At 48.1% G+C, this 27,165-nt stretch overlaps 1 protein-coding gene across 5 annotated transcripts in view; it reads right to left on the bottom strand.

Moving 5' to 3' along the window:
* The window catches only part of DAB2IP (DAB2 interacting protein), a 147,277-nt gene that overhangs the window by 107,212 nt on the left and 12,900 nt on the right, over window positions 1-27,165 (bottom strand). The window contains exons 1-3 of one of the 5 annotated variants that reach the window (XM_065853615.2): window positions 18,969-19,434; window positions 3,742-3,897; window positions 2,567-2,670 (exon numbers count right to left, since the gene is read on the bottom strand). In XM_065853615.2, coding sequence (XP_065709687.1) covers window positions 2,567-2,670; window positions 3,742-3,897; window positions 18,969-19,089 — 381 coding nt within the window. In that variant the 5' untranslated portion in view covers window positions 19,090-19,434. Of the gene's footprint in view, window positions 1-2,566; window positions 2,671-3,741; window positions 3,898-18,968; window positions 19,435-27,165 lie in introns of those variants that run through there. The other 4 variants (XM_065853614.2, XM_065853613.2, XM_065853616.2 and 1 more) reach the window with 4 other exon arrangements.

Raw genomic sequence — 27,165 nt, 5'->3', positions numbered from 1 at the left:
AATGAAGCCATCCATATTAATCACAATAGCATTCAGAGGGCTGAGCAGGAACAGAAATGAGACGATTGCGGACTGCAGGTCTGAGCAGACAAATGCTGTAGATCACCCATGTGAAGGCGGCCCTTATCTAATCCATCCCGAAGAGCAGAGCCAGTCAATGAGAGGAACAAGAGCTCATCTGCTTAAAGACGGGAATCACTCCTCTAAAAACAGAAAGCAGGACAGATGGAATAAACAACATTTGATTGTCACTGACTACAAGTACACTAAGACAAATACTCCCAAACCCAGATTTTCCCCTAATTCTTCGCCCTCCTCATCAACGAGCAGTACATTAAGGTCCAAAGCCACTCATTTACTGCGATAGATTCCGACAGATGAGCGGCACGAAGCAGGAGCACCCCTGTCCACTCAGCTTTGCTGTGTTTGTCTGCCGTGCTCAGTTTCCGAGCATTTGGAGCCGATAATCAATCAGATGGAGGCTTCTGGAACAAGGGCTCGGGGAAAAACATCAGTTTCCCTTCTGGCGTTGAAAGAAGATGAGAAGATGCACCTTGCTCAGCAAACAGGTGACACACACGGAATCAGACCACGAGACGATCTGTGTTTCAACCTGTTGGAACGGGGATCTCTTGGGAGAACAACTTTCATCAGCTCCAGAAAAAGAAAACCCAACATGCTGCTACAGCAGACACCCAAAGGCAGCTCAGACTCCTTGTTCTGCTTCATTTTCTCCAGTATCTGCACATGCTGCTCATGCTCCTTCAACACAGACCTCACCTCCTGCCGTCCACACGGTTCCCATCACTTCTTCCCATTTCATTTAGCAAATACGACAGCACCAAAACACACGCTCTCAGATACTCAGCAAGAGTTTGCATATAAGGGCTACAGAATATAGCTCCACAAGAATGTTGTACATTCACAAGCTTAGAATTTATAGAACTAAAATAAACTACTTAGACAAAGTGCTATTAATGATTCATCCGTCAGCGCGAATGTTCTCGGGTGAACTGGGTGTGCTCAGATCTCTTCTAAGATTGCACCATTGTCTGTCCTTTGAAATTCTGGTTCTACCTACCCGGGGTTGTTGTGAAGCAGCTGAGCCTGTAGAATAGGTGTGGCCTGCAGAGAAAACTTCCAGCGAGCAAACCAGCCCCAAGACCATTTGCCTCTTCTCTCAACAAAAACACCTGAGCGCAAACTCATTATCCACATCTACCAGGCATTTTCCTCTTGAAAACACAACCTTCGAACTGCCTTTGCTGTTGCTCACGCTGGGTATACCCATCTCCAGCTGCATAGACTTTATGCTTGTGCTTATTTCTTTAAACCTCTAAATAGATTTCTCTCCTAGTGGCAGTTTCCCGAAATGTTACCCAAAAGAGCCTGTAACTCCAGCTGATCGCAAAGTTCCAGCCTCCCAGGACTCTGTTGCATTAACTATAGACGGAGGATACATTAGAAAATAAAACCAGATACTCTCAGCTGCATGTTTATGATCCCACCATTGTGCTTGTATTTGTCAGCTGGGTGTGCTCCTAAATTAAACAGATACTTGGATTTGATATTATTTGTTAGAGAACAGAATCCTGGTGGTACAAACTCCTGTGATCCACTCTAGAGGTCCATCCAAGACCTGCAGGAGGTTAGAGACGACTCCTATCAGTGGGCAGGCAGTGATAAATACCATGCGCATTCGAACTACAGAAGAACCAAAGGCTTTTAAGCCCCTTGGAACTGATCTCCAGGGCAGGACAGGTCCATGAGCCACCCCGACATGGATCTCCATGGTTGGGCTCCAACAGCAGCAGAACTGTTGGCACCCGCTCCGCCTGCAGCACCACGAGCTGCTCAGCACCCACCGGTCCCTTGGTCAAGCACAGCTCCGAATTCTTCGGGTCTCTGGCTCCCTTCTGTAAAACGGACACAGCAGTGCCCTTCCCCATGGGGCAACAAGAGCCCGTTTGACCTTGGGATCGCTGTTATCTGTGGTAGCAGTGCCGCTCTGCTCTGCTCCCAAATGACTTCCCGTTCTTTATATATGGCTGTCACAACAGAACAGTGATATCAGCAGAGCATCTCGGAGCAAAAGGATTGAAGAAATGGAAAACAGTGAATGGTTGCTGCTGGGAGAGGATACCAGGCTCTGGGGAATCGCCCGTTTGCCAGTTTTACTCTTAGTTAACGACAGGTTCTGCTACGAGGGATTTGCTCTTCTTTAGAGCACGAGGATGCACTGCACAGCGGCAGCCCCGCAGATACAGCTGTGAACACACTGCACTGCCCTAGGAAACACCACGAGGAAACTCTCCCGGGTGAAACAACTTACCCAGACCTGCTCCAGATTCACCTTCCGATCTTGTCGCTTTACCAAGAAATATTTTACAGTTGCTCGTTGCTGACAGTATCAAAAAACAACACATCCACTTAAAAACAAGTAATCAACCAGTTTCACACGCACCGCCTCTTCTCTCGGGATGAGCAAGCTCCTCCCCTCCTGGTAAAACCCCTTAATAGTCATTAAGATGCCATAAGGATCATGAGGATGGGGAGAGCCACTCACCGTGACGCGGAAGGGCGCGGTGGCCGCGGGCTCCATGGTGGGGTTCCGGTCGGGGACCCCGCTGGGCATGCTGCGCCTCTGCCCACAGCGCTCCGGGGGCGACTCTGCGGACGGGACAGAGAACACACTCAGTTACACACACCCCGGCAGCCCGGGAACACCAGCAGCCCGTGCAAAACGCGGCTCCTTCCTTCGCGACGCCCTCGGGAACGAGCCGACACCACCACCCCGCTGGATCCGCTCGTGTTCCCACAGCCGCCTAGAACAATGTTCAATCAGCAAGACTTTCGCCTTCATCAATTAGCATTTTTTATACAACTGTAAGCTTCAGATAATGCCTGACAGGTTGGCATTATCATTATTTCCAGTCTGCAGATGGGTAAACGGAAAATGTATTGAGCCGAGTGAGAATTATATGCAAAGCAGAGATTCGTGCACTTGTGGACCTGATACTGCTAATGGGGTTACAGGCGCAGGATGGTTCAGTTCCCTCTCCAATTCCTCTTGCAATTTGCTTTGTAACTAGCAAGAAAATGATTAAATCCTGCACTTGCTGAAGTATCAAATGTGGGCAGGAACACTTACCTCCTGCCCTGCTGGGGAGGAGCGGAGGGGGCTGAAAAGGCTGAATTAACAAACATGCAGAACACCGAGAAGATTTAGCAAGATATTAGGTAAGGTCAGGAACAGCACCAGGAGGTGGTGTTTCCTCAGTTCACAAACCCTCTGTGAAAGCACCATGGAGCTCATAAAAACGCATCTATTTCCAGCTGCCATTTGATGGTGCTCAGACCCTGTAATAAGCTGCCCTGCTCAAGCCCTGATTACTGAGCACTCCCATCGCCCCATTTCCATCGGGATGCGTCACCTCCGTTCTGCTGGTCAGCAAGTCTGGAAAGGGGCAGGGCCTGTGGTCACGGCCATGGAGGTTTTTAGTGATAGAGTCAAGAAAAAACTCAGGTGTCACGACTCCAGTGTTGTTGGGAGTGGACACGCGACAGAAGAGCAGGAGAATGTTCCTCCTCCAACATTGGGAGCAGAGGGGACTGTACGGTCTTCTGTATGAAGCAACAAGGGTCAGAGACCTGCGTGTGGCTTTGAAGGTTAAGCAAATGTCTTAAGAAAATCTCTATGGCAAGGCAAGAAGGTTAGAAGTAATGGCTCATGACTAATACCTGCAATTCCACTCAGCAATTCCTGAGAGGTATCTTGAGCTATTCCAAAAGGACAGACCGTGAGATCCCACCCATGGACCGGGGGAAGTGCCTGTTCAGCGACATCTTCCTTGGTTGCAAATCCTGCCCATGACTCCTCACCAGCTGCCACGTAACCTGTACGAGAGCCAGACAGCCACCATCAGCCAGGTCATCGCTTCCACAACCTCCAGACAAGCCTTCTCATTTCTCGGCCACTTTCTTCACAGAATGTTTGAATCTCAGAAAGGCACTCAGGTCCTTTGGAGTCATCTCCTTCCACACCAAGGCTCCCACCCATTCCTTTGAACAGCGCCCTTCCTTTTTTCTGGACTGCCATAAAGAAACCACTTGATGAGAGCATTTTGGAAACGAGTTTGAGATGACAAGACAGCTGAAGAAGCTGCTTTGCATTTTCTTAATGACCAGAAAAATAAAGGTTGTTCAAAGCACTTCTCACCCACACGGCTGGAGAACAGGAGCGATGGGATCGGTGCAAAGCACGGAGCTGTGCTCCCCAGCACCGCCCTGGCTCGGCACCCGAGCACCCAAGGCTCTCACCTGGGTGTCCTGTCCATCCGCTGCCTCTCCCCAGCACTCAGAACACATTTCCCAGAGAAACAGAGGGTGTGTTGTGACCCAGGGCTCATTAATATCTGGGTCTGGTTGCACTGAAGTCACCAACTGCGCTCTTAAATTCTTACTTCATCATTAAAATCCACCCAAAGCAGAGCCAGCAAATGCATCAGTTTGACCAAAACAGAGATGGGTGAGGACCTAAAGCTTCCTATCAGTCTTAAGGTCATGGTTCACAAAGGTGTCTGGATACGAATCTCTATTTTAGCTTAGTTTAACCATCGTGGAATGACTGGAGAGGGGAGGCTTTGTGGGGAGAACACATTACAAAACCATTTGTGAGAAAGCAGAAATAACTCGAGGGAGGGCTGGCTGAGGGTGTTTGGGGTGGGTGGTGGGGGCTGTTTGTTTGAAAGGGAAGTAAAAATAGCTTGCAGGTAAATTAGTAACTCCTGACTACCCGAACCGTACAGCAGAACAGTTTTACACAGCGAACAGTACGAACACCTAAAGGTTTGAACTGCCCTTTTCACTTGAGAGTCAGAGGAAAACCCTTCGCCGGGTTCCTCTGCCAGGCACCGGCACCAGCACCGCAGCAGCAGAGCGGCCAAAAGGCAACCGCAGAAACTCTATAGTCATGGGAGGCTGGAAATGTCTTAATCACAGCAGGAAGTATTTGAGGTTTGCCATTGGAAAAAGTCTCCTCTTGACACAGACAGTTCTATATTGGAATTGTCATAACGTTCAAGCTGATGTCAAGCGGTTCCGTGGCAGAGCTCTCCTGCCAGCACAGGTTCGGGCACACGGTGTCCCCTTCCCTCCCCGTCCTGGGGCAGACAGACACCGGATGAGATCCCGAAATCCCTTCCAGCCTTATTTTCCCTGATTTTTGACAACTTTGCCCACTTGTGCGTAAGACAAGCAAGCTACAAGAGATCACATTCAGCATCCGACTTCAGCCTTTTCTTCACAGCCTCTAACACATCGTCCTCCTCTCCCGAACCCCCAGCCCATGGGGGCTGGCCAGACCCCCGGCAGCTCCGTTACACCTCTCAATAGAGCCCAGGGTCCTACACAGGCTCACGGTGTAAGCCTTGCACATTTTAATCCTTTCTATCAGATCCACGGTTGATACAAACCCGGATGATCCCATGGGAACGCTGCAAGGTTTCACCACTGAACGTCTGCTGTGCATTTCGTATCCCAAGATAAAGGATTCCGGGATGAGGAGCAGTATCACCGCAGGCAGCAAACCACGGAATGACATTTCCAAAAGCACTTAGCATTATCAGATAACACCCTTGCTAGACGGTGAATTTCTCTGTTAGCTGAATACTATCCCTCAGCTCATAGAAATTCCAGGATTATACCTTAATTTGTCCATTTATTTGCTCTAGATTAGATTCGATCTGAGGACTTAAACACACAGTATCGCAGGACACAATTTGCTGTCCCAAAGTCCTCAACTTGTTACGAACTTAAAACCTCAGAATCTTTCTTTGACGACACAGAGGCCTGAAAATCTGCAGCAACAGGGTATTAAATGAGGATTATATTGCAGGCATCCTGGATGTGAGGAGGGACTCCTGGGGCAAGCGAGGAAAGGCACATTGCCCAGCAGAACGGGCCGCTCACTGGTTCTGCACCACCGCCAGCACCCAACGCAATGCCAACGAGCAATAAGAGATTGTCTAATTGCTGTTGGACAGCTGGATCAGCCAGGCCCACCTAAGTGTATCCCCTGGCCCTTTAGAAGCTCTTGAAAATCTCAAAAATGGACTGGAAAAGGTCCAGAAGTCACTTGGAGGAGGGCTGTGGCCATTCTGACAGCAATTCCTCATCTGCTGTTCTCCTCATTGATGGCATTTTTCCTGTACTTTTCTAAACCCGCTCAGTAGTAACCAGGCACTTCTACTCGCACCCTTGTTGCATTTCCACCCTGCACGGAGCAGAACCTGCATGTTGCTCCCGGTTCTTATCCATGAACACGACAGAACGTCCCCACAGCAGCTGCTCCGCGTGCGCCGCTCACCGGGGCCGCGGCTCGGCCACCTCGCACAACCGCGAAGCAAAAGAAACACACGGAAGCGCCTCCTGCTTTTCCAAATATTTACAGAAGGCTGCAATGTGTTGGGTTTTCCCCGCTGCAGGATACGATCTTCAAAGAGAAACTTCCTTGAAACCATCGAACCCCTGACAGCTCCTCCACGTTATCACACGTGGCTGGGTCCAAAATGCTGCTTGGTGCGGGTTGCATCAGGGTTTATCTTTATTAAGCTGTCAGTGTCCCACTGAAATCACTGCCTACAGGACACCACTGCAAACCCTGCACATTCATTTAGGACCGAAGGCTTATGAGTATTTCTGAAACTACTCTTGTACAGCAATAAACGCGTTTGTTTTGTTAACTAATTCGAGGCGTTTGGACTGACAGAATAACCAGTCCCCAGCACGCTCTTCCCCGCCTGCTCTCCGTGCTGCAGAACGGTTACCGAGCAGGGCAGCAACCCCCAGGGCTGTGAGCGCTCCCGTTTAACCCACTCGGCATCGCCGCCTTGGCTGCTACAGAGCAGGTCGTGATGTGCCACAAACACACAAACAAATACTAATACTGTTTACTTTTCACTCAACAAGTGCGATGTTCTTGCATTTGCATTACCTGCTCTTGTGAATCACAGCTAGAAAAGAGATCATCGGGACTACGCTCTCATTAGCGGGGATGAAATACATTAACTCCTGTTTGTTCACACTCTTCCCCCTCTCCTGATCTCCTCTCACACGCAGCTCCGGGATCAGCCCGTGGAAGAGACGGTACGAACACAAGCAGAGAACCAGCTGGAAGGGATCACGACCAAGCAAGTCGATCTCCTGAGACGAAACTGCTCCAACTCCAAACAAGACAGGGAGGTCGGAGTGAGTGTCAGAGAAGTCAGCAATGAGACAACGTCTCCCTGGACTCACCAAAACGCAGCCGCGCTCGTCAGCGACACACACGCCATGGCAGCGCGAGCAAGCCGGGAGGGAGGGGAGCGGAGCTGGTGGCTTCATCAGCGGCAGCGAGCGGGAGGGGAACGGCCGGAACGCCAGGGCAGCGCCGAGGAGACGAGAGGAGACTCCCGGGACAACCAGAGCGCACCAGACCCTCTGGGTGGGACAGAGAACTAAGAGCGCATTGCAACCCGAAGCTGGTGGGACGGTCCCGCGCAGCCCGGGTGCCGCTCGCCAGGGCGCCCCATCTCCCCGGGGTGGAGTTTCTGCGAAACCGGAGGGAACAGGAATTACCGGTCTCCTGCGCGAGCAATTACACTCCGTGAATTAAATTTATTGCTTAATGAATTTAGGTGCTATTCCTCTAATTTCGGCATTATCTAATAACTCCTGCCTGCAAACCCAGCGGAGGGGAGGAGGAGGCGCACGGTGACAGAAGTGATTTATTTAGCATGGCTCGCAGTAGCATTTATGAATTAAAAACAATCCCTGGAGACGAGATATTTGTAGTGTCTGTGCGATTCCGAATACTCAAGAGAGGCTGCAGAAGAATCTGCATGTCAGACAGCTCCAGGTGGCCACATGAGTCCAGGAGGAAAGACGGATCTTTAATCTGAATCCAAAGGGGTATTCAGGAGCTGCTATTAGAATAGCGGCACTTTTAAAAAGTGGAATATTACCCTTGGAATAAACAAAGACAGCAAATAATAAGCACTGAGTTGAGTCAACTTCCCCCTTCACAAGTCAGGAATAAATCTGAATGGGAAGCAGAGGTGCAGAAATGTCTGATTTCCAGGGGACAAAGGTGAGTTAAGAGCCACCGCTGGGTTACGAATTCCCTCGCTAAAACCCCCCCGCGGGACCAGGAACGTGGCCGCAAGGCCGGTGCCGATGCTCAGCTACCCAGAGAACTGTTTACTGGAACTCATCACCCAAGGCCCCGCTGATCCCTCACAGCAATGTTACAGCCACTGCACCGCACAAAATTAATGAAAAGTCAAAGCTTTATTAGGCAATTGAATTAACTTCTAAATAAAAATGGCTGAGAAGCAATGGTTTTGGGCAGGTAATGCTGCCCTCCGAAAAATCAAGACTAATCTAAAAGCAAAGCTAATGAGCACCCGATTGGGTATTCGCTGGGCTAATGGCAGTTTGCATTACCGCCGCTTTGTATGCTGGAATAAAATGATTTCTCTTTGCATCTCGGAACCTGTAGCTCAAACACACTTGCAGAAAGCCCAGCGATCCCATTGGCAGCACCCACAACCGCTCCCATCACCATCACACATTTACCCCCCACTCACCCAATGCTCTGAGCAGAACCAGCTTCACGCGTCCTCATGCTCCCACTGCCTTTTCAGACAATTAAGGATACTGTTTGCAGAACTACTGCTTGTAAAAAATATATCACTTATCTAACCATTTGCATGCAAAACAGAAAATAAATTAGGATCATTACTTGTCTTTTGTGCCACACACCGGCACAAAATATTTAGAATTAAACCATTAGAGGCTGCTTGTATGCCTATAGCTAACGCACAGTGACTACACCAAACAGATCCAGCTTCTTACCGTTACCTTTAAGCATTACAAACCCCACTATATTCAGCCTAACGGGAAAACCATCTGTGATTAAAGCACTAGGCAGTTGAAGCACCCGTCGGAGCCACAAACCTCTGCAGCTCCAGGAACACTGGACATCGGGACACTGTGTGAACCAAAGAGCCTTATGAGAACTGCCTGGAAAATGGAAAACAACCCACAGAAAACATCAGACCGCGCCGCTTCCCATCAGCTACAAACAACGACCATCTTCTCTCAAAGTTGGACCAAGACCTTCTGGAGGAAAAGCTTTTTCTTTGTTAAATAATGATTTGAAGTGACATTGACCTTTGCCATAGCACGCTGTGCACCTTAATGGGTCTCATTTCATCCGTGTGTCAGGTTCCCAGATATCGTGTACTGTGTAGGATTTAATATTCCTCACCCTGCTCCTGAGCAAGTGCTATCAATGGCTCTCGAATCTAGCACTGAAAAAAAAGCTGTGCTATTTCTCGGTGTACTTGGTATGTATCAATTTCTCTATTTTCTCCAATATTAAGCAGTAATTCCTTCCCCAGCAGCATGCTGAGGTGCTTTTTGACGCACACAAGCAGGAACGCGACTTAGCGCCGTTTTTCTGTGGGGTTTGGCGGGCAGTCCTGCAGCCTCTCCCCTCCTGGAAAGCTCCGTTTGGCCTTGCACCCGTGTGAATGGCTCCACCACCCCCAGCAGCGGGTCCAGGCAGCCACGCTCTGATCCACAAACCCAGCTCCTCACTAGAGGGAGCTGAAGCCCCTTGGCTGGCCCAGGATCCCCCAGCGCTGACCGGGCAAGAGATCCGCGCTGCCCGGAGAAATCTGCTCGTGACGCAGACACAGGGCGCGGGATCTGTCCCTGCCGTGGTGTATCTGCCTGTTTGGCTGATGTTCAGTATCACCGGTGGTTTACACGACTCTCTGTGTTCTGTGTGCTCCTCCGTACCTTCCACTGCCGCAGAGAGGAGTCCCAGCACCACCGAGCTCCTGCTGCAGGTTGGAGCTCGGGGACAGACACCCGCGGCAAACCCTGCCCCGCTGGAGACCGACGGGGAACGGACTCCTCACCTGAGGACACCGAGGAGACGCGTTTGTCAGGAAGAAAATACTCCCAGAGGGCAAAAAGGCGAGAAGAAAATAGCACAAATGGGAAAGGAAAGCTTAGATAATTCTCAAGACGAGGAGTCTGAAAATACACACTAAATTCTCTACCACAAAGCTGAAGAAACAGATCCGCGTCCAAGAGAAAGACAGAGCTGCAGGTCCCAGACCTGGGGACAGGGACATCCACAAAACTAACCCCTTTTCTAAAAACAAACAGCAAATAACACTGATTGAGCAGCCTTTATTACAAGCTGCGTTCTACTGTCTGCCATTTTTTTAATTAGATATGTGTATATTTATATATATTTAGTATTTTTATTCTTTATCGGTCCCCAAAATAAAATATGAATGATATTTGTCTTTCTTCGGTAGGATGTCTAGAGAACAAATTTGTCCTTTGCTAATGGCATCTCATTAGGAGTCTGTTCTCCAGGGTGAAGCGGAAAGCAAGCACAGACTTAAAAAATACATCAGAAAAAGATGAAATTCTAGCCTGGCTGGGGATCAGACCAGGGGAGCTGCTGATACCCTGGTTAAACTGAAAAGCATGACAAAGCGGAGTGGAACATCAGCTCCCTCCTATGCGATGATAAAGACAAGCACCGCGGAGTCTGGAGAGCAAGAAGTCAGCTCTGGGGAGATTTAAATGAGGTTCATCCATCATGCTTAACACTTCTGGAAAGATTCACCGCCATTCCCGCGCTGCTCTCCTGCAGCTCCTCACCAGCACGGTGGCTGCTGGCGGAGAAACCCCAACGTGTCACTGTCACCGCCAACCGGAACCGTCACCTACAGACACCCTTGGAGAAGTACAAGCGTAGAGGCACATGGAGCCACAGGGACAGCCCCAGTGAGACCTGGCATCTGGATGGGTTTCTCTCCTGTCAATGAGGTTCATTGTGTTGGCCAAGTGTCCTGACGTTCAGGTTGGGGTTTCCTGAACCGCTGACCTGGGCGGGCGCATCCAAACCAGTTCAGCACAGTTTCCTTCGCATGTGGAGTAGCAGCATAGATGAAAACTCAGGGTGGTTGAATTCTCGGCCGCGCTTCCTGCCGCGCGTGGTGGCTGCTCTAACAGGTCTGTACTGGCAAAACGCAAATGAAATAAATAAATACTTAATTTATAAGCATGATTCATCGGAGATTTCATCTTCTGCAGCGAAGAAACAGATGTTCTATTGATGGCACTTCATTAGAGAGATAAATGGGGTCACATACATATCTCTGTTCACATCCATCTGCATAATAGACCAAACATTAAGATTTGGAATTCACGCAGTACATGCAGCTCTTACATCAGCCTGAAAGAGCCTCAATGCTCAGAGCCAATTAATCCAAACTAGATTGCCTGAACACTGAAGGAACTTTAATATTGTTCAAGAAAGCAGAAGGTTGGGGTTTAAGCCTGGCTGTTTAGAACACAGCTTAATGGGAAACACGTAGAGAAGAACGACGGGTTTTAACCAACCACACAGCAGTCATTTTTGGTAACTAATGGACAAAATATTGTATCCCTGCTGATGAAGCAACTCCAAGACAAAGCTAAGAAGCAGCAGCAACAGGAAAGCCAGCAAACCCGGTTCTCACGTTGTGAACAATGTCTGCTCCCCGTGGGGAGACTCCTGAGCTCTCCCCAGTTCTATCTCAGTATTCACCCAAAATTCAGCTGGTCCTACAAGTAACCTGATGTACGTGCACACCAAATGTTCTCGCTTCAAACTGGCAGCCGGATGAAAAGCTGTTCCTGTCTAAGGGTATAAAGGTAATAACTGTTAACCTTTGAGTGCTAAAAATGTAAAACGAAAATATCTTTCATTTAAAACTTGCTCGTTTGGTTACCATGGACACTGCTTAATCATGAAGGATGACTATTACTTGTTACCATAGTAACCAAGAAGCTTAAGAAGCATCCTGTAATTTAACTCCAGATGCCAAATTTTACACCAGTCCACCTATTACCACATTTGGATACTTCAGAACAAGCCCAGGCTTGATTTCCAGCTCTACAAGAAACGCGCTGATGCAGAAGCGCTGTGAGAAATCAAAAATGCGAGCACATAATGTACAAAGGAGGCTTGCACTTCAAACAAATTGGTTTCTTCAAAAAGAAACATTAAGTGCTCGGCATCTGAGGATTCCTCTTTCAGTGTAAATGTTAACGAAGCAAAACTTTGACCGTCTTTATTCTCGTCGGCGTTTCCCAAAGCCTATACAATTGCAGGGCGTGTTTTTCCCCAAAGCGAACGCTTCAATGCTCAACTTCAAGCGAACTGAAGCGCGGCTGCGTGGCCGGGATCCACACACAACCGCGGGACCAGGACACCCAGTGCAGCTCCACCGACCCACGGGAGAAACGCAGCCCTCACGCAAGTAAAGAGCAACGGGCAGGACAAACCTTCCACGTTCAGACAACGAATGTGCCGCTCTAGACAGCCTTGTACAGTGTTTCTGCTTGTTAAGAACACCCGCACCGCTTGCCCAGCGTCACCCATCACCATAAGGTGTTGCCTTCAGCACCAACGCTGCTCCAGCAGCAGCTTTGGCTGCTCCAGGCCTGGGGACATGGGGCTTCCAGAAATGACCTGTGCTTGACACCGGGTTTTGACCCTCACCAGTTCTATATTGCTTATGACTTCACAGCTTTCCAAAAGCCATCCATTTTCACATTAGATGAGTTCCAAAGGGGCCCGAGGGAACCTACATTAAAATTCTGCCCCTCCGGTTGTATAAAGCAGGGAAATGAGTAAGGAAGTTCTGGGGTTTGTGTACATTTTTAAATATACATAGATACGAACACGCAAGCAATTAATATCTACATTTAAAACATCATCTGCAGTGTTTAGAAGGGAAGCAAAACACCTTTAACTAGCGCATGAGCTGAAAAAGCAAAACTGATAACGGCCGAATATGGAAAGCGACCCAGCTCCTTCCGTCTCTATTGAGAGCCGAGTAAATTAAAGGATTAGAGAGTGCCTTCAGTGCAATAACTTAAGGGATTAGTTGCACACTAGAAGACCTTCAAGGGAAATACAGGTTTAAAAGCTTTAAAAGGCAGCTCTGTGTCTAAATTGTTTGGACTGCCACAGCTGTAAGGAGACAAACTGACTCTAATACGTAAGAGATCATGAGAAGTCTGCTGAAACCCCTCTAAGCACGCTTTTGGAAGCAATTCTTTTTGGGCCTCAGCCGAGGGTTTTTAACCTCTTTCTCATTTATTACCTGTGGCTTTTAGATAAAACCTTGCTCTGCATTTCTTGGGAGCAGCTCTGCTACCGATTTCCTTCCAGAGTAATCAGCCTCTCCCAGCAACGCCGGTGGGGGAAAGTGAGGTTATTACCAGGAGAAAAGGACTTAAAATCGAGATAAAGCAAAAGATGAGTCGGTTGGACTCTGTGATCCTGAGGGTCTCTTCCGACTGCAATGATTCTCTGAGCAAAAAGAGACACCGGTCAATCTTGGAGCTGCCTTAGAGCTGCTGGTACCATTCCCAAATTTCTGTCACAGCATTAAACGAGCTTCAATAGTAAAAAGTTACTCTTAAGCAGTATTGACAATGTCACGATTTTATCAAGACTGTTGTTGTATTTATTCACCTCTTGAAGACGCAGCTTCTGGGACCACGGGACATTCGGGCATGGGAATATGGCCACGATTTTAGAGAAAGAACATGGGAGTCAAAACTCCCGAGTTCTCTTCTTACCTTGGGGCAAAAGGAAAGTCTGCAACCAACACTGAGCACTGGGGTTTGTGTCATTGCTCCATAACTGACCATCCATGGGATTTCCTGCACGTTATCCCTGGACACCTCACCGGATAATGAGAATGCATCTACCTGAGGCTTCTTTCAAGTCCATGAACTATTTCAGTTCTTAGAAATGCGTCAAAGGTTGATGAGAACTCTATGTTTTTGGAAACAGAGGCTGTTCTTCCACTGCCGATGACAGCAAGACACGATGGGATATTTGCAAGTCTTGCTTACATGTGGGTTCCCAGCTCGAAACACCAGCAGGGCCTTGGAGATTCACTGCTGCTTCCCATGGCTCCTCCTGGGAAGCTTTAAAACTTGGTGCATTTTTAATCTAGTAGGAACCGGCACATCTGTCACGAAAAATACTCCCCACGCTGTGATGTTTCTGCTGCTGTGGCGTCTCCTGACGGAGCTGGGGGAGCTCAGGGTGGCACCGCCTGAGCCATAAGGGCAAAAGGAGCTCCAGGTGCCGCCACCGACCTCCTGCCCAAGGGTCCAGCGAACCTTTGCCTCCAGAGACAATAAATTCACTCTAAATGTTTATCAAATGGAACCTTAAAATTCTAGATCTGTTGTTTTCGTACCCAAACAAGTCAAGAATTCCTCCATCCCGCACTGCTTCCCTGGTTGGTAAATTCAGTCTAGATTTTTATTAGACCATTAAGCACTGAACAAAAGCAGCGCGGTCCCAGCTGGAGCAGTCGCACTGAAACCAGCCCGGCTGCCAGCGAGGATTTCGTACAGAAGCCCGGCTTCAAAACTCTGCACATCTTTTCTCTGAGCATCTGTCAGCCACACCACGGCAATTCCAATGGAAAACGGCAAGATTCTGCGGTGGAATGGAAAACGCCACAAAGGAGACTTGAAAAACAAAGGCATGGTCATTAAACACTGTGGAGCAGGAAGGTCTCCTTTTCCTGACATTTCAGAGACACCACCCTTGGAAAAACAGCCTTATCGCTAATGTTCCTGGACTGTTCACGCGTCTGCTCCAGCCCTTACATGCAAATATAGTTTCTGCAATGTTTTTTAGAAGAACTGTAGGTACAGGGACTTGGTTTCTGCTCAGAGGCCAGGTTGATCAGTAATACGGTATCGTACTCATCTTTCTTTCCAGACCTGAGTTCCTACTGACCGCACCTCGCTACCAACCACGGGTACAGAAAGATGTGCTGAGGAGGCAAAATCACTCATCTCGACAAATCTTGCAGGATGTGAGTCAGAGGACAAGAGTAAAACTGGAACATTTTACTCAGATTTCTGCTTGCTATTTGGGTATAAATTGATCTCTCATTTATCAAGTGAAATGTTCTGATTTCATCAGAGGGAAAAAGACTAAACGTGGTCCGTTTTCGAGAGGTTTGTATCTGGATATCCTGTGCTGAGAAAACAGCAGCGTGACCTCGGCCCCCAAGCTCGCAGTGTTTGCTGTGCTAAAATTCGGGGCTTTGCTGAACATCAGTCAGTTTCCTCTTCACAGCAGCCATCAAAGGAAAAGAAGAAGAAAGCCTGTTTAATAGAAATCCTTTTTATAGAACACCTTAAAAAGCATCTGTGATAAACAGGACTTAGAGCAAGACATCTCTGTCTAAGGAGCTGACAGAGGCAGAAGTATCAGGAGCACTAAACCTTCAAGATCAGGAGCTCAAAATGTTCTGAGATTCTTAGCGCTTTGATGCCGAGTGACGGCCCAGGGAGTTTTACAGAAGCAAGACGTGAAGCCAGAGCTGCGCTTGTCTCTGATATGGACTGGGAACGGTGCCCCCGCCAGCTGCTCCTAGGAGCAAACGGAGTTTTCAGAACACTGACCCCAATTTCTTCATTATACCCCTAATTAAGCAGAAGCCAAGACAGCACAAAGAAAGCCACAGACCAAAGTATTGCAGGCAGAAGCAGGTGTTGCTTTTACTGATCATTTTCCTTCTACTCCGTCTCCCAAGTACCTGCTACTCCATTAATGGATCACCTGGTGGTAATCATAATTACTGTCATGATTCCTCATACAGTTACACACATCTCTGAGCTGAACAGATGGTCCGAGGAAGAGATGGGGTTGCTGCAGTTAGGTTTTTTAACTAACTAATGTATACCTGCAGCGGGTCCCGAATCTCCGGAGATTTCTGACATTATCATCATTCTAATGAAGATTAACAGTGGGATGAAGCCTTCACAGAGCAATAATTGAAGCACACTGGAGGCATCATCACAGGAGCGTTCCCGGTCTGGTCCCATTTGCCCTCCCCATCAGTTTTAGTGTTCTTCAACTATTCCAGCCCTGGACCTTTCAAGGGGACAGACTGGCAAACATACTGAAACGTGATGGATGTGCTGAAAGCACCGGGGCTAACCTGAGAGCTCCAGAGCAGAGGACACCACCGCAGGAACCATCGGCCGAGCTGGCTGCCATTGCCAACAGCTGAAAGCCCTGCACGTTCTCCTGCACGCTCCATCAGATTGGCTCCATCTGGAGTCCAAACCGACAGCAATCCTCTACTTCCCGTAGATACTTGCACAGAAAATGCAAATTGTGTTCACTGTGCCTGTGAGAAATGTGTCCAGCAGGGTTTCCTGAGGGAGCAGTTCCCTCCGGACCTCAGGAAGCCAGACCCATTTCCCAAAGGAGGTCTGAGCTGTAACAGCCAGCGCCTGTGACCCCGGCCCGGTTTGTCACCGCACAGTCACAGCGCACTCACCAGGACACGCGGCAGAGGCGGCGCTGCCCCCACAGCGCGGTGACGCTGGGAACCGGCAGAATATAAATATCTGCTTTCCAACGCAACCTCTTCTTTATTCAAAGAGACCAATATAAACTGGAGTGGGCTGAGAGAGGCCCCTGACTCACCGTGCTGCGGGTTTGGGAAGAGGAGCTGTGCTGGCAGCAGATGGCAGCACATCGGCCCAGGGATGCTCCAGCGGCAGCTCCGGCATCCGGGATTTATCATCCCGGATTTATCATCCCGGATTGATGCAGAACAAACAGTGAACGGTTCCAGATGGGCAGAGGGGGTTCTGTGCCAGCACAGCTCTCCTCCTGCCCGCTGAATGTCTAACAACTGCCTCATCCTCAGCAGGCTCCCCGTCCAAAACGCGCTGACAATCTGCTGAGGTGACACAGCGCGGCCTCCGGGTATCGCTCACTGCTCCGGCAGCGAGGGCCACGGGCTCATCCGGGCTCTGCGGGATCTCGGCAAAGGGGCCAGAGACTGTAGAGGGCAAAACACTGCCAAGAGGGCTTACGGGAAATGCACGCGGCAACCAGACCACTGCCAGTTCCTGTGAAGTAACTCCAGTACTCATGAATTCATGGTAACCTCCCACTAAGGATATCCGATCTTTGAGTATCCCAGCTAGAGATAGCAAATTACATCACAGGTCACATTTGAGAAGGGGACCCTGAGCACTGCCCTTTGTCCAGAACTGAAGGGTTTGGGAATCAACAGCACATCAAATTCAAACAGATCTAGAACCTCATTCTGCTTTCTGCATTCGCCGTAGCTCCCACACTGCTGTTCGTTAACCTTCGGCTGGGATCCAAAGTGCCAAGGAACAGGTTTGTTAGGCTGGGGACCGAGTTCTGCCACCAACCTGTGACCCTGCTGGGCGACACCGCTCTGCACAACCCGCCGGCTGCATCTCCTGCAAAAACACGGGGAAAACGAACAGAAAACTCTTATCCAGAGATGCGAATCCCCTTAGGATGTACAGATAAGAGGAGCTCAGCTAGTGTTGGGTATTCTGATCCCCCAGAGTGTGACAGCCACAAAACGCTCAGCGAGAGATCAACAGCAACAAGATTTCTGTTGGTTCAAATCCAATTTCTCACAAACATTAGGGCTGATTTCCATTTCCATCAAATCTGCTTGCATATTCCTAGTGTTTATGACAAATCACACCATGAAGTTCATACTGGGTTACCTAAAGGAAACCAACACATTTTGTTTGTCACAGCAACTGAAATGACAGGAAAATATTTTGGTTTTGAGCAGTATACAAATAAAGGGGGAAAGGCAACTGCTCCATGCTTGCGAGTGTACACACACTGCTTCCTGACAGACAAAACAACGAAAAATCATGGGAAGAAAAACAGTTTGCTGAAGGGAAAAGCTCAGGCACTGATTTAGCTTCCTATTGTTTTCTCGGTGATGATTCAAAATCCTGAAAAAAGCACTGTATGCCAGGAAAAGAAGGAAGAGGACATCGCACTAAGCCACATCTCCTAGTGCTGGAGTCTGCTTTACAATCTCCTTCAATCAGAATTAACTCCAGTGAGACGAGTACGAGCACAAACACCTGATGCACTGTTGCAGTTGTGCTTTTTATTATGGCTTTTTATTCAAACTATAACCAAAAATTAGTTTCAACTAATGGTTTTGATCAGCTCAAGACATGATAAAGATGACTGGATCATCACACTGGAAGCCAAACACGACCCTCTCCCTTCCCTTCTGAAAAGGAAAATGACTCCAAGTCTCGCGCTTCTTTGACCGCTTTAATGACAGGCCTAAGCATCAATAAACACGTATTCCACACCACAGGAGAAAGACAGAATAGCTGATTTTAAACATGCAACTGGGTCAGTAGCTGCCTCGAGTAGAAGACACGGGCAGCATGAGCGAGTGTGCCCTACAGAAACACTGCGGACCCGGCTCCTGCTGATGAGGACAAATAGGCCCTTTTAGAGCAGGAGTTTTAAAAGCACAAAGTGATTGGGGAATACAAGTCCCACAGGTTCTGCAGTGCCTCGGGAGCACAATCTTTAGGCTCGTTTGAAAATGCTGCCCTTAAACCGCTTTGTCATTTCGAAACCCCTGGTGACACTCAGCGCATGAAGAACAAGATGTTCTAGCAACACGTCTTTGCATATGGATGTCACCTCTCAGCCAAGGATTTTCAAATCTCTATAATCATCAATCAGGCGTCTAAACACCTCAGTTAGTTAAAAAAACCCAACCCAGTTATCTTAATTATACAAAGTGAAACAAATGAACCGTGGAGAAGTGCAAAGCGCGGGCTGCAGCTCCACAAGGCGCTGAAGCCACCGCGGGAGCAGCCCCTGAGCCTGGTCTCCCTCCCCACGCAAGCACTGACCTTCCGCACAGCTCGACACGGGGACGCTTACAGACAGCCACACTGGTCATTCTCATCTCCAGTGACGAAGCCACCTGTAAGCAACAGTGTTTGCACTGTCAATTAAAGAGAAGGGTTGTTGCAATTACCCCTACTAAGCGGCCTGTTCCGGCTCCGGGATCTGCTTCGCTGTCTCTGAAGTCGTGACCTCCGGAGCAGTCGATAGTAGTAGGACGGTCTCCCGGAACTTTTCCTGCTGTTCACTGACATTTTGGTGTCTATTTTACACGTGCACACATGCAGGCACAGGTTCACTCTCCCCTCTGGCAAAGCAGCACCACCTCCAGCCTTTCATTCACTGGAGGTTGGTTCTTTGGAGAGGAAAGGGAGGGGGGGGGAAGAGGAACTCTTCACTTTACACATTTAAAAAGAAAAACAACAAGAAGAAAACATAAAAGAAGAGAGAGGGAAAAAAAAAGAGCGCGGCAGCAGCGTCCATGTCCCAGCTGAGGGAGGACTGGAGCAAGCGAGATAAACCCTACTAACAATTCCTGCCCCAAAAAAGATAAGCCTGCTGGAGTCGGAATAGGAAGCCGGAGTTGGCCTGGGCTCTTGAAACATGAAGAATAGGCTGGAAGAAATCCTGGACTGGATCCTCTCGGCCGCACAGCAACATCTGATCAAACCGTGCTGGAATAAACCAAGCGGTTCTGCGTGGAGCCGGCGGGGGAGCCCGGGGGCCACGCTGGTACCCGGGCTCGAGCATCGCGAGGTGGAGCCGCCGGCGGGAGGCACCTCCACCAACGGGCTGGGGAAGGGGCTAATGATTTCCTGGCCGTGGCACACATGTTAATAATCATCACGGAGCAAAAGCCCCGGAAAATAAAGTGAAACTTGAGAGGGGAAAACTTTAATTAGAAGTTGAATGAACAGAGCTCCAGACTCCCCTGGAGGCCCGTTTCCTTTCAACATTCAAACTGAGTTATAGCACATCCCGCAAATTAGAGAAAGAGCCTATTTACCATTTGGGTTCTGATGGTGGTGAAGATTCCGCCCCCGGCTCATATTGCTCAATAAAATTGCATTTCAATGGGCAGAATTAACACTTTAAGCCATGGAAAAAACCAGAAGAAAACCAGATGATAAAAAATTTCACTCCACATTCACAGTTTAAAAAGCCCAAAAGTTAATGTCCAGAATCCTTCACCTAAGCTCCTTCCCTTGCCAGCATAGAAAACACTCTATGAGAAGAGCGATAGGCAACGTTTCAGAAAACCAAGAACTTAACGTGCTGCCTCTTTTACCAGCTGGCGGATGCCTGAGAAACCTCATCAGAGCGGGATGAGCTGCAAAACGCCGCTTGCATGATTCCTCTCTGTCTTGCGTCCTAGTTTTGTCGTTTTTCCCAGACGTGTGTGCAAATGTAGGTTTGCGGTGCCCTGTGGAGCTGCAGGACGGGATGGGCTCACTGAGGATGTTTCCCAGTTTAGCAGGAGCTTCAGAAGCTGGAAACTTCCCCGGATTCCAGTGTTGTACCTTCAATAACGAGAGGCAGAAACTCTCATGCTCCTGTCGCAGGGAGGACGCTGGAGCCCCTTCCCGCCCACCAACCATCCGCCTTAATTTTACCATTTCATAAACTTGTGCAGCCGTGAAAAACATCAGAATTCTACAAAATCTCTATGTTCTTATTTCCATGAGCGGTGAACCCGCGATGCTTCTCAGCTGAGAAAGGCCCTTCCAGGAGGAAAGCACCGGGGGCTGTGCAGCGAGTCCATGCCTGGTTTTGAGGCCGGACGGGAGGAATTCGCAGGAATGAGCCCGTCAAGAGGCCAATGACAAGTTCAGGTCAAGGAGGCAGATCCCAGCTGGACAGGAGGCTCTGGGGAGGGGGTGCAGGGACATTCCTCACCCACCTCCACAGAGAGCCCGGCAAAAGGAAAAGCCTCACTTACTGCACATCTGCCGCCTTCTTCTTACACAGCTTCTTTTCCATATTTGGATAGATTAAAAAAAAAAGGACTACAGGAACAACTCCAACCATTGTGCGGACGAGCGGGGACGCAGCCTGTGCCGCTGATTCAGTTCACAGAGCTGAGAGTGTCCAGGAGGCAGTGATGGGAAAACTGGAAAATCCTGAGGTTCAGTTAAAGATGAGCTATAGACAGGTCTCTGCATTTTTGTGTCTTAATAACTGAGCTCGTAGCTCTTAACAGAATCTCGTACATTTATGCTTTTATCACTACAAATGTCAATGAAACAGCCTATCCAATTTACTTTTCTTTTGTCTACCCCGACAGCCAAAGCAGGCACTGATGGAAAGCAAAGTTCAAACAAACTCATCTACAAAGCTCACCCAAAATCCAGACAATCTAAAAAGGGAAGGTTCACAGCTGTTGGGTTTGCTTAATTGGAGCCAGGTGACCGATCCTCAAACCCCACGGGACTGGGATCTCGGAGCCCCCGGAGCAGGTGGGGTTGGTGGGGACGCGTGTCCATGCGCATCTGCTCCACCTTCAGGGATCTGTATTTTTAATCAGCATAGTTCAGAAACAGTCATCGAAGTGACGATAAAACAGGAGGGGTTAACGAGGGACTATAAGGCATCACGACAAGAGAAAGCAGCCGTGCCCTAAAGGCAGAAGCGGCCAGGAGTTGTGATGGAGTTTGGCCGGCTTGCCCCTGTCTCTCTCACTTCAACCGCGTTTCTGCAGGCTTTAAGTTCAGATGCTACAGAGCAGCAGGCAACAAAACGAGTGACCCATCTGGGCGGGAATGCGACTGCTCTGGGCCTTTTCAATGAATCCAGGACTGCTCTTTTTTTTTTTTCCTTTTTGAAAGTCACATCCCGACACAAACGCTCTTTTGTGTACAGCAAAGTCCATCCCTTGCAAACCTGAGATGCACGAACTGCTCTGGAGGAAAGCTGACAACATTAAAGTCTCTAAAATAACACCTCACAGCCCGGCTGTTTCCCCCAGAGCAGCGCGATGAGTTTGGTGCGGGCTCTGCCGAATCTCTCCAGACAGCAGCAAATGGAGCCCAATATAGCAGAAATTTGGGGGTGTTAACTCCTCCCCCCCAACACCTTTTTGATAACCTTGGGATTAAAGTAAGAAATAAACATCGACATTCAATTTAAGCATAGCATTCATCGCTCTTCATTTATCGAATAGTGTCACAGCTACCAAGGCACCATGGAATACTCTTGCTGTCTGTATGGTGATGAAATCCAAGTGTAAACGGAAAGTAGTCATTATACATACTATAGATATTTAATGATATTAATGAGTAGAAAAAGCAGCGTCATACAAAAAAGGCAAGAGGGAATACGCATCTGAATAATTTAATATTAAACAAGTGTTCAGGAGGTGTTAGAGAAGTTAAAGCAGGACATGAATTCTTTAGCATTAGTGTTCCCTACCTACAGACCATTACTGTTGTTTATGTCACGGTGTTCATTGTGTATTTACTACGGCGAAGCTGGATCAATGTCACGCTGTTCCGAGATGTGTGTACAGCACTGAGATGACTCCTTGCCCGCGGTACATGTGATATAATGAAATACACAGGCTGTTGTACCCACTGCAGCACCGTAACCACCGGACCCGTTTCATCAATGGAGAAGCGAAGCCCCAAGTGATTTACACAAGATCACGTGTGAAGGCTGGGACAGAAAAGGGTGTATGTCCCCATCCCTTAGTCCTTGCTCAAAGAATCAATGGAGCCTCCCCACCTCAAGATAATCCCTTCATGATGAATAAGTATTAAGCATAACTATATCTTTTATACTACACTGTCTTTAATCCAACGGAGCATAGATGCTTTTACAGATACTTGTTCAGCTTTTTAATGTGCTTAAAACATTCAAACTTCCTCTTTTTTACTCAGGCTAAAAAAAAAAATCAAAGGCAAGTGCCCAATGTTAAGCAGGAAAGTCAGTTATTTGGCTTCTGATAAGTAACGTCCTAATTTTAAGAATGTATTGTCACATATTTAGAAGTGTGAACAAAGAGTTTGTCAAATATCACACACCAAAAAGGAAGTAAGAGAAATAAAAGCAAGGCCTAGGAATTCCACCTCTCATTCCCAATGAGTCCCAACAAGCTGAGCTTTGGACCACACTTGATTTCAGCATAGAGGGCAGCGCCTTGACAGCGGGAGTTCACTGATACACCGGCTGCAAGCCAGCGCGGAACAGGCGAACAGGTCGACAAACGCGTTGTGAAGCCCCCAAAGCGGCTGACGAGGAGGAGCCGCCCAGTCCCGCGGGGCTGAGAGCCCGAGTTGCCGCTTCCTGTGTCCCCAGTGAACCCCGCGCCGGGGGAACGCGGAGAAACACACGGACTGACCCCAGAGCCCCACGCGCTTCCTGACGCTCCCAGGGAACAATAGAGCTCAGAACACCAACTCTCCACGGCACCTTTCAGCAGCTGCAGCCCAAAGCACGTCAGCTAACTTGCTTTACATTTATGGGCATGTATTCCTAACGACAGAGAATACCCTGCTCAGGTAACTTGGTTTATAACCTGAGTGCTAATGATGCTTAGGAAATTCAGAAAGGCAAAATCTATCTGAAGATTTGTGCTATGATTTCCATTGACCCAAGGAAGTAATTAAAAACATAGAGGTCAACAAAAACTGAAAAGGAAACTTTTATCAGAATGAAACGTCCCGTGTCTCAGAACAAAGTGCTGCTTCCAACAGCCCCGCAGAAGAGAAAACCACGGCTTCAAAATCCCATTGTACAGCAAAAATTCCCACGAAGAAAAATCTCGTACAAACCCCCGCACCAAACAAAGCTCCTCATCCACACACGGGACCTGCACAGCGCTCCCCAGCACCACGCGTGAGCAGCCACGGGGAGGAAACATTTGTTTAAGCCCGACTACTCTTTATGAAAAACCTTATTACTAAAATAAAACGTTAACGCTGATCCACGGAGTGATGAACAGGGTGCTTCAGCGCTGGGTCTCCAAGGATCTCCTGTTTCCTCCTTGGAGGAAGGGAATTAAAGGGTTCTCTGCTACGAGCTCCCCAAGGTGACCCACGGGGAGCTGTGTGACCCCGACCTGCAGCCAGCGCCAGGGTACGAACTGAAACTCAAACTCTGCTCCCCATGGTGCTGGGCGAACACGAATCCCCTCCAGCACCGACACCGAACGCAGCCTGTGCCGCAGCACACGCCGCTCCCTGCCCGCGCACACACGAATTACAGGCTCATCTTTCAATAAAATCATCACCTTTAGCTTAGGAACCTCATTATTAGATGTGATAATGAATTATTGTAATAAACTACGTATTCTGCACTAACCTTCATCAAAATATTCTTATAGCAAAAAAAGTCCTAAAACTATTTTTACTTTGTATTTCTGTAGTAAACTCGCTGCCGTGTTGCTGTAGGGAACAAGTTGATAAAAGTCTGGCATCCCCGGCTTTCAATGCCAAATTTATTAGTTATAAGCAGCAGAAGTTGCAGCTATTTATTGGGTGTTTTAATATCCCGGCTTTCCAACGTGCTGCGCTAAAAGGTCAGGAAAAAGCAACCATCTTGCCAAGCTTGCTGTGGGCATCGCTCTCCTTGCCCATGGCAGCCTGGTCCTTTCAGCTCAAGGTGGGGAGGAGAAAGGGGGTTTGCCGGTGTTGGAGGTGCCGGGCACGTCACTGTGTGCACAACCAGCAATTCCTGAGCGGAGGAGCCGGTTTGCCCCAGGGAAGCAGATGCTCCTGTGCCCACCTCCCGATGCCGGTTCCACGGTGTGAGGACACGTGAGACTTACACAGCAGCGGGAATCAACACTCGGGGTGTTCAATCCCGCGATAACGTCACACTGAACGCAGCGTCTATGTTGACAAGTGAAATGAAAGATTAACTTGATTACACATGCTATGTAAAACTTACTTCCTGATTAATTAATAGATTACACACTTCAAATTCTTGCTTAAATGCCTGATAATGATCTTACCCACATACAACAAATCCCTGATTTATGTACACACAATCCAAACTTCGTTTTTCATGTGACAGATTATTTTCTTCCTTCCCTTGCCACACAATTTGCAAACTATGCTACAAATAGAGTTGCTTGGTTTACTTGCTTTTCGGCATCAGATTACTCTGCCAAGGAGTATTTTGGCACCTATGTTCTTTAGCCGTCTTCCTTATCAGACTTACATGACAGTGGATCACAGGAAACACTGTCTATTTTATGAGAATATTCTGTTACCAAGTTATTCATACAGATCTTCCACTCGCTATCTGGAATAGTCTATACATACCCATTCTTGTAATATGCCCATTGTATTTTTAGAGGGGAAAAGCTACAGAAAAACTCTTCCTGCTTAAATGACAACCTTTATTCTTCTAACGTACTCTCTTTTGCTGGGTTAACAAGTGAACTCTTTCCTTCGAGCACCTATGGAATGACAGCTTGGCCGCACGGCCCTGGTTCATCCATGCGGCAGCAGTGCTGGTTTGCACAGTTCTTCAGTCTAAAGGATGCACTGGTGCAAAGAAGGACAAGTATTCTGATGCCTGTTTGGCATTTTATTTAAAATAGTTGGGTGACCTCAAAACAAGCTTTGTAAGAGACAAGAATAACAGCTCCTAATGGACAGAGCTCACGAACAGCAGTGCAGGAACCATCACACCGTTGCATTGCTCTCCATCCTAAAAAGGAACCTCGTTCTTGACCTCTGTGCTGAATTTCACAACAGGTACCTCTGAAGCAAACACATTAAAAAGAGCTGACACCCAAAGAGAGCAAAGAGCCGATCGATACGTGTGATTGTTCATGAGAAGCATTCTACACGCATTCATTACATTGTCATTACAAAGAAAATGCAAACACCTGCTACAACTCAAAATGTGAGATCTCAAAACAAATTCTACAAATGAGAAGTTCAATGTGACTTTGATAAAAGTCACGACTGAGTGTCCAGCACCTAAACAATGCACAGATAGATATATTTATATCTATAATCTATATCTATATACACACATCACAGCAGCAAGAGACCCCAGACTGTCCCCTCCCACCTGGCCCCTGCAGGCTGCTGCTCCACAGCTGAAACCACATATTCAGTCTTTGCTAATCTCAGCCTAACTCAAAACCCTACTTATCTTTTTCTTTCTAAATCATCCCCAGGACAAGACTGGAATCTCTTTTGAAATGGAAAGGTTCTATAATAAAATTTAGAAACAACATATGGTACAAATATCAAGCGTGAACATCTCTTCCCATCTTGTGCGTTTCAAAGACTCTGCGAACAGCACTTTTCCCTTATTTTGATCCTGCAGCCAAAATGAGTCATCTGTGAACAATTACGGCTCTGGCAGGGGCCTGACTGAGAATGAAAGGAAACACTTTATTATTGAAACGAACAGTATGCCAAGCCAAGAGGCAACTGCAGAGAAATGTTAAGGGTCCTTTGTCCTCCTTCAGGCAGCAAAACCGATGCTGCGCCCTCCCCTCAGACCCCTGGTAACACCTCATTTCAGTACAGGCAATGCAGAAGGGCAAGAAGCGTGAGCTGTGGAGATGAGCAAGTACGTATACGGTAGGAAAAGAAACACAGCCTTAAAGCAGGAAGCCTGGCTTGAGAAAGTGTTGGTTATTCCCGGCTTAGTTTTCCCCGGGGAGTTGTGAACATATTAGCAGAACACACAGTCAGAGGCCACGGAGCTGACATCTGAAACTATTAAAGGACGTCGGAGTTTTGTACTGGCTGAGTTTAACAGGCTCTTCGGAAAGGGGGTTAAGGGAATTCCCCTTTGTGAGAAAAAAATAGCAACACAACAATTTAGTAGAGACACCGACCTTCCTGTGTGCAGCCCGTTTCCAGCACCGATTCCACTGCTCTCTCAAGGATTAGATCTCTCTGAAACTGTAAGGGCAACCCCTGCCATGCAGGCTGCTCGCTAAGGGGCGGACAGGGCAGGGAACTGGGTAGGTTCTTGCTTTGATGGACTCGGCAAGTGACACAAGCAGGAGGTGATTTAAAAATGGGACTATGAACTATGCATGAGCAAGTGATTTCCAACGCGTTCCTGTCTTTTCTTCCATGAGCGGCTTGCAGAGGAAGGAGGAACAATATGGAACCATCACCAGAGCCTACAGACTATTCAAAGGTTGCTGAGGTTGAGAGGATGAGGAGGGAGAGCAGTGCACACAGAACCACTGATGGAAGGTGGGAGAAACTGGGAAGAGCACATTTTAGCACTCTGAAATTCCGTTCCAACCCCCAATAACAGAGATGTTTAAAGGAGACCTTGAGATTAATACTCTAATAGCAGGACCTCTCAGGTCAGGACTTTAGCTGAACAATACCCGTGTCTGCAACCCT

The sequence above is a fragment of the Patagioenas fasciata genome, chromosome 20 (genome assembly GCF_037038585.1).
Source record: "Patagioenas fasciata isolate bPatFas1 chromosome 20, bPatFas1.hap1, whole genome shotgun sequence".
In the NCBI taxonomy this organism is placed as follows: domain Eukaryota; kingdom Metazoa; phylum Chordata; class Aves; order Columbiformes; family Columbidae; genus Patagioenas; species Patagioenas fasciata.
The sequence above is the reverse complement of the archived record's forward strand: the minus strand, read 5'-3'. Positions and strand labels throughout refer to the sequence as shown.